This window comes from Bombus huntii, chromosome 3 (genome assembly GCF_024542735.1).
Source record: "Bombus huntii isolate Logan2020A chromosome 3, iyBomHunt1.1, whole genome shotgun sequence".
Classification (NCBI taxonomy): domain Eukaryota; kingdom Metazoa; phylum Arthropoda; class Insecta; order Hymenoptera; family Apidae; genus Bombus; species Bombus huntii.
Genome location: NC_066240.1, coordinates 18,935,432 through 18,949,127, shown reverse-complemented (window position 1 = coordinate 18,949,127; position 13,696 = coordinate 18,935,432). Strand labels below are relative to the sequence as shown.

The 13,696-nt window shown below is 39.3% G+C and overlaps 1 protein-coding gene across 1 annotated transcript in view; it reads left to right on the top strand.

Moving 5' to 3' along the window:
- LOC126864130 (peroxidasin-like) overlaps window positions 1–13,696 on the top strand; it is a 352,730-nt gene that overhangs the window by 123,568 nt on the left and 215,466 nt on the right. The window contains exon 6 of the mRNA XM_050615123.1: window positions 4,348–4,561. Within this exon, the coding sequence (XP_050471080.1) occupies window positions 4,348–4,561 (214 nt within the window). The remainder of the gene's footprint in view (window positions 1–4,347; window positions 4,562–13,696) is intronic.

Here is a 13,696-nt window from a genome sequence, read left to right as displayed (position 1 = left end):
TTTTTAAATTTTTAAAATTTTAAAATTTTTAAATTTTTATTCAAATTTTCGACTTTTCTCGCGTAGAATCACCACCTTTCCGCTTGTACCACCAGTTACCAACCACCCTGTATATGAAATAATAAAAGAGAGGAACAAATATGAAAGATACATTTTTACGTAAATAGTTCTTTATCTTTGAAGAATAATTCGAGACGATGCAAGAAAGATATTCTTCCAAACGTAGCTGATGTTCGAGAAACAATAAAATTTGTAGTTTCCCTCTGGATATTATTCTAAAGTAAATTTGTTTTGCGTAAAATACGCCGATTATTTATTTATCGAGCAACGAAACGACAACCCGATAATATGCACACGTATTCACATAACGACGACTTCAAGTAGACGGTTAATATTTTAATATTTTATTGAATCAGTGAAATAGTCAATAGATAAATAGAATATAGAGAATTAGGATCAGACGACACAGACTACTTTGCGAAACTAAAACTTCTTCTTCCGTTTATTATTTCAAAAAATTCGGTCTAATTAGCGCAATAACAATAAAGATTCTTCATCGACGAACAAAGTTGAAGTTCTGCCTCTAGTTTGAATGTAAGAATGACTATAATTACAGAGCGTCCAAATTTCCCTGAGAACAGGTGTTACGAGGCTTTTCAACAGTAAGAAATCACAGAGTAGTTTCAAAGTTTTTAACCTGATTAATTTTGATCGATCAAGTTTTCTCTTTCCTTGCTGCTCGCAACGAGATCGTAACATGCGAATTCGTTATTAATCGCGAAAGCAATTATTCATATGTACAATACTCTTTACACGAAATATTTATTAAAATGAAGCGGCAAATCAATGCCAGCCGTTTTAACTCTCTTTTTTCTTTGCAATTAACAAAAGTTAATTTCTTCGTACATTCGGTCTTGGCCTCGTTCAAAGACAGAAAAATTTAATGAGCATGAGAAGTATCTGTATTCACTCGTTACTGTCTTAATTAAAAGAGACCATTTTCTCCTTGTAGAACAGTTATAAAATATCATCGATCGAAAAAGGTGCATATCTAATTAATACGAAGGAATTAACGAATCTTCTAAAGAAAGTATGTCTTCATTAAGAAATGTCTCGCAAAGACGATAAAATTTACATTTATTCGCTTGTTTTAAAATTATCTCTCCAAATAAAAATTACGATCCTCGTGTTTCGAATGGTTGAGCGGTACTTTTATTTCGTTACCGAGAAAACAGGCCACGTTTCTTCCAGTTTTGAAATAATAATTTCCAATCAATCGACAAAGTGAAAATAATTGAGCGACGCGTGACATCCGACGCGATGAATTTTTTTGACTAGTTTCATTGCTTCGTTTTCAATGTTGCAATACGGAAGATAAATATTGATATTCGTAGATGCATTATCGATCTCCGATGCTTGCTCTATTTTTTCTTTTAATCAATCCAATATAAATTGAAACGAACAAAATATCGAGCTTTCACTATCAAAGGCACGAAGAAGCGTTACTACGAAAGAATACCAAGTAGTCTATGTCGTGTGATCGTGATCTGGTCTTATTCTACTCGTTCGATCTCGTATCGTTCCATCGCTTTACGAATTTATAAAAAGACACGAGTAGGACTTTTATTTCGAATAATCGTTACAAGGAATCGACATTTTCCTTTCGGTTATAATTTCTGTATTGCTTTTAAATAATTTGTTTCATTTCCAAAGCTGTTTTAGTATCGATTTCTCTGTCGATCGTTGAATTAAAATCTCATAGATGTAGTTTCGCGAAGCTTCCGAATCGATTGCAACGTTTCTCGATCGAATTGCAACGATAGAAAGGTTAACAGGTTGTGTCCCGTTATCGAAGCTTTCGATTCGCCCGTGAAACTTGCCGCGAATCCTCCTGTCTCTCCATGTTTCCCTGTTTACGATCAAAGTCTTGCCGCTTTATCAAGCGAACTTTTCACTTAGCGGGCTAAAGAATCGCAAAACAGAACATCGGATTTCAATTTAACAATTCCTCGCGAGTATTAATCGCCGGAGGGACAGAGCGTGTGAATAGAAATGGGAATAAACGCGCGTAGTTGGACAGCGAGTTTCCTAAGATGTAATTATTCACTGCTCAGCCTTTTATAATAATGACAAATGACCATAGGCGTCCGTTCAGTCTGTCCTTTGCGTCTCGAGCAGGCGAGGCCGGTGCAGCGCCTCGAAATCCCTTTCCTGGCTACCACGCCGCGCCTAACGATTCTTTAACTCCTTCGTATCAAACTGCGGAACACCGACTGCGAGCACTGTATTAAATTGTACCGACGGAATTTCCGCCAGACGTTTCGCTCGGAGCTCTCGAATCCTCCCAGCTGGCCCGCAACTATAATGGATTAATTCTTGAACGATTTATAATGGATCATAGAAATACGAAGATTTTACGCTAAATATCATACGCTTGGCTTCATATTTTAACAAACTCATATTTTACGAGCGTGTCACCGCGATGGTAGCCTGTGTACCGAATATTACGAGTTCCAAAGAAACTAACGTTTGTTGCCTGCGATATTTTAGGTGTTCTATCGAAAAGATAAATTTTACAATTTAAAATTCTAAAGGAACTAACGTCTATTGGTTGGGTTGATGTACCAGGTTGTCCGAAAAGTTTCTTTCGTTTCATAAGGCGATAACAGACGAGCAACAATTTCTGTTTCATCCATTTCGTTCTATTTCTATTATTATGTTCGCGCATAATTCGATAATCTAATCTAAAACTAATATTGTTTCCTTATAAAACAAAAGAAACTATTTGGTCAACCTAATACTGTATACCTTGTACCTGAAAGTAATCTTAGGCCCCAAACAGCGCTTTCCGAGGTAATTTCAATCGGTCGAGGCTCGGATCCATTTCATAAGGAGAGCCTCGAGCTCTTTACGCGTTGCTCGGTTCGCGGTATCTAGAAGAAGATCGGCCTTATCTGCGCCTGGCTTTTAGATAAAATCTAGGACGCTTTGATATCGTGACACCCGGGGTTTCGTCAACGAAGTTTTCATTTCTCCGGGGTTTTACTGCGTACTTGCTGCCCTGTTTGCGACACCTTGCTCTCTTTGAGCCGCGTTGAAACCCGGCAAGGTGATTATTTCGGATGGCATGCATCAAGGGAAAGAAAGATCGGAGTAGCCAGCCGCCTACCGAGCAACGTGATATTTGAATTCGAATACACGCGGTGTGTTGCTACGTGGAAAGGACGTCCGATTTACATTAAATTTACATTGCTATAACTTGCTTTCGTGTTTGAGATTGATACGCCAGGCGAAATCTTTCTGCGTCTCTTCGGTGTAGAATCTCACAGGAATATACATTCATGCGATGTAGGTAGGTTGGAAGAAAACGTCGATACACGTCGAAAACGAAGTTGGCAAACTCGTCGTTTTTATTACAAGACTGGCGCGAAGCTTCTTCTTTTCTTTCTTTCGTTCTCTGTTTATTCAGATTCCGAGAGACTGGATTTCGATGGTGTCGCGACGAACGAGCAAGATCTTTACACGATTTTCTGCCCGTTGAGCGTTAATTAATTCTTTCATTCTTTCGTTCGGTTGCGCGATTATGCAACTTCTAATTATGCAGATTTTATTCTGCGACGTAATCTTTCTTTGCGACAGACAGAGATAATTGTTTTACGTAAGAAGCGCAAAGTGGAAGATTCGTGTTAGGCTCTTGCAATATGCAATCTCGATTCGCCATTTATTCCTTCGCGCGATATCTTATCGCCTGTCTATTGCTTCGTGCTTTCTTCGCATTATCAACGTCATTCGTAGTACCGATCGTAGTAATGGCACCTAACGCTGTCACGTTTAACGCTGTGTTGCATGCGTCAGGTAAAATTCGTGATAAAAAAGGAAGAACCGAGCAATAGCTTAATTCGACTGTCCTTTAATATTTCTATACGTTTTTATTCACCAAAGTGGTAAAGTACGATATTACAACGAAGTAGCGAAGCTACAAAGTATTAAAATAGTTGTTCAAATCGCGGCCAAGACTGGAATTAGGTACCCAAGACTGGTCTCGTGATCGAATGCTCGCAGTTTTTATACGTTGAGTTTGTAGGAGTTGAGGGACAAGGAGAAGACATGTGCAAGTTAAGGTCAAAGTCTAAAGGTTCGTCGTCAGGTAGTGTGAAATGACGTGGATTTGGGTATGGTCGCTGTGACACATGCTCGCTACGTTCAATGCTAATACCGAGAGTATCGATGCGTTCTTCGATCTCCGCACCGCAATATCGACAAGTCCGACAAACCGAATTAAAAGCCTAGACTCTCCTCTCGTTCTCCTCGATCGTCCTTTGAAAATTCCATCTGTTTGGATTTCAGGTGTCGTGGGTTCGCAGACGAGGCGACGAGCTGCACTTGCTCACGATCGGTTTGGACACGTACGCGAGCGACTCTAGGTTCTCGCTGGCCCTGGAGAAGCCGAATGATTGGCGGTTGCTTTTGCGTTCGGCTACCGAACGAGATGGCGGCGTGTACGAGTGTCAAGTCAGTGCTCATCCGCCATTAATCAGAACTGTCCATCTCACCGTGTCAGGTGAGTAAATGTGTCTTTGTACGTGCGTGTACGTATCTCTATCGCTGGCCCGTTAGTTGTCAGAGTCGAACAGCAATCGCGGCCTGCAATTTCTATCCGACGAGGCCTCTGCTCTCTCGAATATATGTGCCCTTTGATCCGACGACTTCGGTGTCACCAATAAATCAGCCACGGCACGCCACTGCTTATAGAGAGACAGCCATGCGATGGTTCTCTCGCTAATCAACCGTAACGAGAATTTGACGGCAATGCCGACGATTATCGGTTCAACGTTTTTCGTCGGTGATTTGAGATAATGGACGCTTGGCACCCTGTTTGCGTGACTCTAACACCTTCGCCAAAACCTGAATTTCTACGACTTAAAATAGCTTTCTCTGCAGAACCAGCTTCTATTCTGGTCGTTCGTTAACGAGAATTTTAGTTTATGCAGACTTTTACTTCGAAATAGTTGGCTGTGATTTGTGTTTGAAATCGCGCGAGATTATAATAGAGAGTTCTGAAAGTTTGTTCGGAAAGATTGGTCGTTTGTTTCTGTATAGAATATTATTTTGGTGGATGGTAGATATTCAAGTTAAAAGTGAAAATTGCAATTCAGATCTACCTTCTATTCTTTTATTTCGAATCATTTATCAGCGTGAATTTGGGATTACGTAGACGGACTTTGAGTTAGTTCGCTGCTATTTAAGCTGATTTTCGTTTGGTAGTTCGAATCCTGTGTTTGGAATTAATCCTCGTTTGGTGAAAGCTGGATCTTCGTCGTCGCAAAAGTCGAACGTGTTATCGAGTTGTACGAAAAGCTTGGAACGGAAAAGGAAAATTTCAAGAAACACCGTGTTCTTATAGAACTAGAATTTTCTGATGTATTAGCGTGTCGAAATTAAAAATAAAATTTCACGTGCAGATTTCGATTCTATTCTGTTGTTTATTAAGGTACAAGTAAATTGTGGAACGAGGGAATAAAAGACGAAGGGAGGTTTTAAACAGAATATTGGTTCGAGGATGATATCGGTGGCGGTAGTTTATCGAATTAAGAACGAAATTTGAAATTTAAATTTTGATTTTAGGTTGGATTTAAAATTTAAATTCCAACGGGGGTTGAATCTTAATTTCGGATTTGGGAATTTTGAAGTCAATTAAAATGACTTTATAAGATGAGACTAGACGATACTGTACGACGAAAAATCCAATTTCCCAATCAAGTTAAAAAATAAACTAACGTTCAAAACCGTCAAAAATTGAACGCACACACTCGTAACTATAACACATATGAAATTGCTGTTAAACGTGTGTATCTTCGAAGGTACGACGGTGGTCAGAAGTTAGAAAGGGTGTTTCTTGATGAACGGAGTAAGCGATAAAGGGATGGAAACGGTTAAATATTAAACTACAACGTTTGAAGTGACCACGGGTTCGGTTATTACACGTGGCGGTTCTGCGGAATCGCTGTAATTTCAAACCGTATCGGGCAAATTATAATTCTCTCAAGTGCAGTTAAACGCAGCAACCTGAAATACCAACGGAGTCACTTTAAACTCGTACAGCTCGTTCCTAGGTATTACGGTTGCCGGGAGAATTGCGAATTTTCGACTGCAACGTGTTGCCAATTGAACCGTGAAAACAGTTTTTCGATTTTCTTCCAACTTCAGCGATATATACGTCGAGTAGTTTTGGAAAATCGACCAATAGTCGGCGATCGTTACGTCTTTTCTTTCTTCGGTCAGATTCAGTCAGATTCGTTCTAAGCGACTGCTATCTAAAACTGCCATAAGTTCGTAATAACGAAATCGATATCGTAATTAACGTCGAACCGATCCTCTTTAAGCAACGTCTTCCAACTTAAAGAAAATTTTCAAAGAACGTTGCACAAAAATTTAAGCAACCTTTTATTCGACTAAATAGAAAGTTCTACCACCGGCAGAGAATATTCATCGATAGCGGACGATCCTGTATTTTGGACGGTTAATGAGGAGCTCGTTGGGACCGCGAACAGTTGCATATTACGGTGTCTCTAGAGTTAATCTCGTTGAAGAGAGCAGGACAAAAAGCAAGCCCATTATTCTCTTAATCTAGCCTTGCAAAGTATCTCGGGAAAGTTAGCCTGGTAGATACATAATCCGCGGCGTTCTGCGGAACATTTTCGCTACACCATAAATCACGAAGGTTCGCGTCGTTAGGGTGGTCCTTGTCGTGGCATAATGGCGATCTTGCAGCTGTAACGATGTCCTCGTGCCACTCACGACTCACCGTGCATACACCCCTTAATTGGACCTCTGTCTCATCTTTGCGCCTGTATCCCCTTTGCTCATCCTCCGCGTTTATCTTCTTTGTCAATTTTTAAATACGATTCATCGAGAATATCCTTGTAAAAAAAAGACCTTTATTCTTTACAATATTTTGGTAATTCTTTTATATTAAATTCTCGCAAATTAAATTAAATTAAATTACGTGATAGCACGAGATAAACGTTTGTCCCGTTGGCATTGAGTCAATCGCTTTAATCATTCTTTCGCATAAATGTAGGAATGTTATATTATAAATTAACAGAAAAGACAGTATGATAAACGCAATATCGTTACACTCTCACAAAATCGAATATAATATCGCGTTTCACGAATTCGCTTTTCATTATTTCTACGTCACAGCAACACGATGAACTTCCCTCGACCACGATTAATTCAACTCTGAAAGCAATTACCACGCTCATTTTTCCCTTAACAAACCTTGGTAACGCTCACAACACTCCTTGACAACACTAACATATCTTGACAACGTTTATAAACAATCAGCCACGTTTTTCCCTTACGTCACACCATCCCACATAAATAAATCTGCGTTTCTCGTTGACGTTCGTTTCGTTGCATTTCATTAGAAAAATGATCTCTGTCGTTGCGTTTCCAGAAACTTCTACGGTTTAATTCAATCTGTTGCAACCACGAGATGCACGACCGCCGTTAGATAAAAATTGACGCCTGGGGTGTGATCCGTCGTACGGAATTTAAATATGTATGAAGCTGTGACAAAACCGAAGCAAGTTGGACAGCAAACGAATACAAACGCGCTTAGCTGTCGGGAAAGTAGATAGTTGGTGGTGAATCCAGCGGCGCGTGTCATAAAATGTCGGTTTACGATGCCAACAACTGAAAAGCGTTCGGTTCGACGGTGCTACGGAAGGTCTCGCTACGAATCGTCCGTTAAACTTCACGTCTTCGTGCTTATTATTCCTTGCCGGGCTTATTATTCCTTGAACCAGTTCCCTTCCCCTTTTCTTGGATTTCCTATGCAGCTAGAGAAATGACCAAAGTGCGAAGTTTCTTTCCACGCGATTTTTTCTTCAAATTCGTTCGAAGAAAGTAAGAATATTAATCGACGTTTTAATCGACGATATTGGTCGTTGTACGAATGCAACTTCGCGACCGGTTGATCATTTGCTCGATGATTTAAATTACCTAGGTAGTTACTAGGTTGAGATACGAATGATCACATCTTCTATGAAATTAAAAATCGTTTTAGTTTGAACGGGAGTACGTGTACATAGAACTACGGTCAGCCACAAAACTCTTAAAATTAAGTCCATCTCTTGAATATATGAATTTTGTGCGCTACACTAGATTAGCCGCGTAGTAGTGATACACATATATGAGTATGAGTGTGTGGAAATATGTGCGTGCACAACATCTCGTAAAGCAGATGAATGCAACTGTTCCGCGGGTAGTGTGGTATAGAAGATGGAGAGACAAAGAGAGCGCCGAGACGCGTGCAAATGTGTATCGACGAAGATCTTGTGAATCACATATTAAATAAATCTGAAACTATTTTGATGTCAATTCTAAGTGTATTCTAAGCGTTCCTATACATTTATTTCGGCGATTAAGACTCGCAATTCTCGACGAAAACGTCAGCTCCGCGAATCTTTTTAGCGCGTTAAGATACATACTGTTAAAATGTAATACAATTTATTCGTTCTGACCCGCGTACTAAGACAAAAGAAAAGATTATAGAATACAACGTTACAAGTATGAATTACAGCTGTGTTATATCTACGTGAAACAAAAATGGTAGGATCGATATTGTATTGACATCTCCTCGTGTAAGCATAAATAATGTCTTTTTATCAATTTGAATTTGACAAAATTTAAAGTTTCGTAAAGATCCTGATGCGGATTTATCCCACAATTTTTGTGAGTCGAGTGTTCGAATTGGTCTGATTCATTTTCGAAATACATCGATGATAATTGTATCGGCGTGTAAATATAAATGTAGTATCGCGAGCGAGGGGCCTGGGAGTTGGCGGGTGAACCGCGTGGAACGTCGCGAGAGCCGAGGCGTTCGTTTCGATAACGTAGTTTTGGAAAAAGGAGCATCTTGGCCACGAGCGGTTGCTAGGGGACGAGAAACGAGTCAACAGTGATTGCGAGTTGCGTTGCTGAGAGAGTGTCGATTGCGTTTATGAAAGTCGAGTCGTTGATTAATTATTTAGTTGTGCTGTTTATTGTACGTTTGATGCGATTAGTTCATGTTGACCAACTATCGTTTTTCTGTCTGATTAACACCTGTAGCATCCGTTCATTGTAAATATATTCAATCACGATATTACATAAATAACACAGTGACAAACCGCGATTCTACTTTCTTTGATAAGTCGGATGTACAAAATTCGATAGGCGTTCGTAGGTTCTCGCGGCTGATCGTAGATATCGAGTCGAATCTCTGTCGTGAAACGATTCGAGGTCTCTTAAACAAAATGTTACCATCGAGAAATCTCCTCGAACTTTTTCATGGCACGTGCTGCGAAAGTGGCAGGTGTATTTGAAAAAAAGGAGGTGAAAGAGTACGACGAATCGACGTAACTCGAGCTGGCACGGGTTTAACCGTAGCTGCGTGTTTTCATAAAAACAGCTATTTACTTTGCCGCATTGGAATACACGTGGTTGTTCATGGAAAAGCAATACGACACCTTTTGGGCACGTACGTGCAATTTTCAACGAGCGGCACGGTCCGCGCGTGAAAGCGCACCCTTTGTCGGCTGGCTTTTCAAACAAATGCGCAAAGAGGGCCGTAAGGTTCGTTTCAAGTAGTTCACAGGCAACAGGAAAATCTACCTCCTTTTATTTTACCTTTTCCTGGATAACCATTCATAAAAGAGTCTCCTTTCTACGTGTCTTTCGTCGTACGCGATGTTCCTTAGAGGATCGTCTATATTTCAATACGCGTGGCGAATGGAAACTCTGTAAATTTAATTTACTCGATGGCTATAGTAGATAACGCGTGAAAAAAATGATCTCTGTAAAGACGAAATTATTTGAGAACAAAATTGTTTCATCTCTTTTTTCAGATTAACTCTTTCGGCGGTTAATTTTGTTTAGTCTGTGCTTTGCGCCTTTCAATCTTTCATGAATGCATAAATATCTACAGTCTAATTGCGAACGATAGAAACATATTAATTTTACAATTTTAAACGTCTTTCTGTAATTTTAATCTGCAAGAATTATGCGCCTAGCTTTAGGAACGAAGCGTAAGAAGTTAAACGGATTATGGCTGAGAGATATCTTCTTAGAATAGACTGTTTTATCTTGATTACTGGTGTCAGCGACTAGAAGTTGCAATTAGAAGTTGCAAAAATACCATAAAACACAGTTCTCATCGTCCCCCTTTCGCAGAACAATTTCGCAGGTAGAAATAACGTTCGATTATTCTCTTGGCCCTTAGATTACTCAATTTTCTTAATAGCTGAGTTAGCATTAGTTAACCGTCGCGTGCAATTGCGCAACGATTTTGCCTTCTAATTTGAACCGATAAGATTTACCTGCGGACGAGTTTCCGCAGCGTTGCACTTCAAAAGGCGATTTGATTGACGTTCGCGACTACGTAATACGTAGTCGGATTAAGAAGTGACAAGTCAGATAAAGGTAACGTGCCCGCGTTCCTATCTTGCTGCTTTTATTTCGTCAAAGATTTTCCTATCTTTGATCAACGCGTTTTTTTTTCCTCCTTTATTTCTGCGTTAGTTTCCAACCGAACATGTACAGATACGTCGTTGCTGGTATATCTTTTCCCATACATGAATCTAGATAGCCTCCAAGCTATTTCGTTTTTATTCGATTTATGTTTGTTTCGGGAAAAGAATGATTCACGCAGTCGGATAACGTGATAAATTGACGGCTGGTTTTGCGAAATATCCTTCGTGCTTTTGCCAGAGATGATTCCGTTAACGAAGGGAAAATAATGTCTATAATATCTTAGAAATATCAATCGAATCGATATTAATTATCGTGTCACAGCGTAACGCCAGAGTATCTCGGCCAAATCCTTAAATATTAATTCATTTCCTGTGCAGAATTGAAAATAGATATCTTCCAGATCTCTCTGAAAATATCTTGAAATTCGGAACGCGAGAGATCTTAACGACGAAGATACTGTGCCTTCTTCCGAATTTTTCGATTCCACTGTCAATCGAACGAACGAACGACTTTTAAAAAGATGTTTATCCGCAAGTACGCATATTGGTAACTGTCTCTCTATTTTATTTTTAAAGCTAAGGACTATTTTAACGATAGAAAGGTACGACTGAATAAGAAACGAACCAGAGCCAGGGCTTTGAAGGCACGCGGCAATGTAAAAGGATTGAAAAGGTCTTTTGTAAAAGAATAATCCGCATCACTTCGAAGGAAGTTAGCGTCGATCTACTCGCGTAATGTAACGTCGTTTCATGAATGATCGAGCATGTTTGAAAATAGCCAGCGACGAGATTCGGAATCAGATGCAAGCATCCGCAACGCGGTCACCAATACCTAGCAGATTGGCGTCCGGTCTTCCATGAACAAGGACTTTGAGGTATCTGCTATTGAAAGTCAAAGAGCGTGCAAGAACATTTCCCGTGATGTGCAACTTTGAACAGCCATAACTTCGAAAGGGAAGCGTTCGTAGATATACGTACATTCATGCGATATTTGTTTCATTCGGACAGCCCGGTGAAACATACTCGAGAAATTTGCTTCAATGTTCCAGACAAACTGCACACTGATTTAACGTAAACATCTGACGTACGTGCAATTTGAATATTAGACGTCGTTACGTTATTTCCAGATTTCGTCTCTTCTTCCGTCTTTACGTCCAATTTAATCAACTTCTTTCGTATATTTTATTTTATTTATATTCTGCCTGATAGATTTTTCGGTACATTTAACGCTAAAACTACCACGCCAGTCAAATTGGCTGGTTTTACAATTTTATTTTAAGATTCCTACTTCGTGTTATATTTTTGTTCCGTAATGACGTAATGACTTTCGCAACGATAACTCAAAGAATAATATAATGAATTTTATTTTGTTTTTTATGTATTCGATCTCAAAATAATTTTGTATCAAGGCTACTTATACTAATACGAGTCGAAATGACTGGTACTTGTCAAAGTGTAAAAGGTCCTGCGATCCGTTTATCGAACCCCGATTAACCAGTTTCCTCGTTTTCTACAACTTGCCACGTGTTTTTCAAATTTTTACCGCGTATCATTCGATACGACGATATCAGTTATCTGGAAAATTCCGGATCGATCTCTAGATCTCTAGATGCTAACGCTAGATATACCACACCAGTGAAAATGACTGGTTCTACAATTTTATAAACGTGTCAACCCTCGTTAAGGATCATGGTCCCAGATGGATTAACAATACCAAAAATGTACTACACAACGTGGTATTCCTTCTGTAAGAAAGTAATAAATCAATAAATATAAAAATATTCTATTATTACGTATTTTTTATAGACCAGTCATCTTGACTGATCTTGCTAGATCTTTCGTGTTAACCTCTTAATTTACGATTTACGTTTGGTCCGATCATATACTACGGACTATGCCTGTAATATTTAGGTTTGGCCCGATCATCGTACTACGGGCTATGCCCGTAGTTGCAGGTTAAGGGGTTAACTATCGGTAGTTCTAGTGTTAAGAGTGCTATTTCGTAGATATTTTCGACGTTCATATTTTTCCCGACGAGACTGTTGTTTAAATCTTCCTTCGTATGACCTGTGATCTTTCTTTCTTAAATCAGATATCTGATATACAAGATGGTTGGTAACTGGTGGTACAAGCGGAAAGGGGTGATTGTACGCGAAAAAAGAAGTCGGAAATATAGATTAAAAATTTTTCGTTCGAGGCTTTGTTTTCGAGAAAATCGACTTTGAATTTTCGCTCGGTACGCGTGCACTTTATCGCGTCTCGTTATAACGGATCTCACTGTAGATCGTTGTCTCGATGGATATTATCGCAGTTTAAGTTTGTTTTTGCCGTAACGGAAAATTAGGAATACATAATGAAATAATATGAAGTAATCATAAAGTTTATTATTACAGAAATTGCTGAAAATGTTGCCCATTCTGCCGAACACATACTTCTGCTCTTCTAATTAAATTTCTATGAACACTTTCTAACGTATTCGATTGTTTTAAAGTATGAAAGGCTACAATAATCCTTTCTTTCAATTGCTCGCAACTTGCGATTTCTTCAGAATAGACAATTGATGTAATATGGCTCCATAAATAAAAGTCAAGCGGTGTTAAGTCAGGAGAGCCAAGCTATTGTTCCAGCACGACCAATCCAGCCTTGGTAATGTTGGTTTAAAAAATCTCTCACATGACGACTAAAATGTGGCGGTGCACCGTCTTGTTGAAAAATTAAACTTCCTCTAGCTGTCAGCGGTACATCTTCTAATAATTCCGGTAGTTTGTTTTGTAAGAAATCGAAATATGCTGCTGACGTTACATTCAATCGAGACAACGATCTACGGTGAGATCCGTTATAACGAGACGCGATAAAGTGCACGCGTACCGAGCGAAGATTCAAAGTCGATTTTCTCGAAAACAAAGCCTCGAACGAAAAATGTTTATTCTATATTTTCGACTTCTTTTTTCGCGTAGAATCACCCCCTTTCCGCTTGTACCACCAGTTACCAACCACCCTGTATAATATTCTCTTATTTGAAATCGATGCTTGCAATAACAGTTTATCGTAAATGCTTGAAAATGTTAAGTTTCAAACGTTCACGAATATTAGCTGTCGTATTTGCGACCCTTGGCATTTCCATCGTGTTTTCATTAGTACGTGACGTTAGACAAAACGACGTTCCTTATAACGATCGC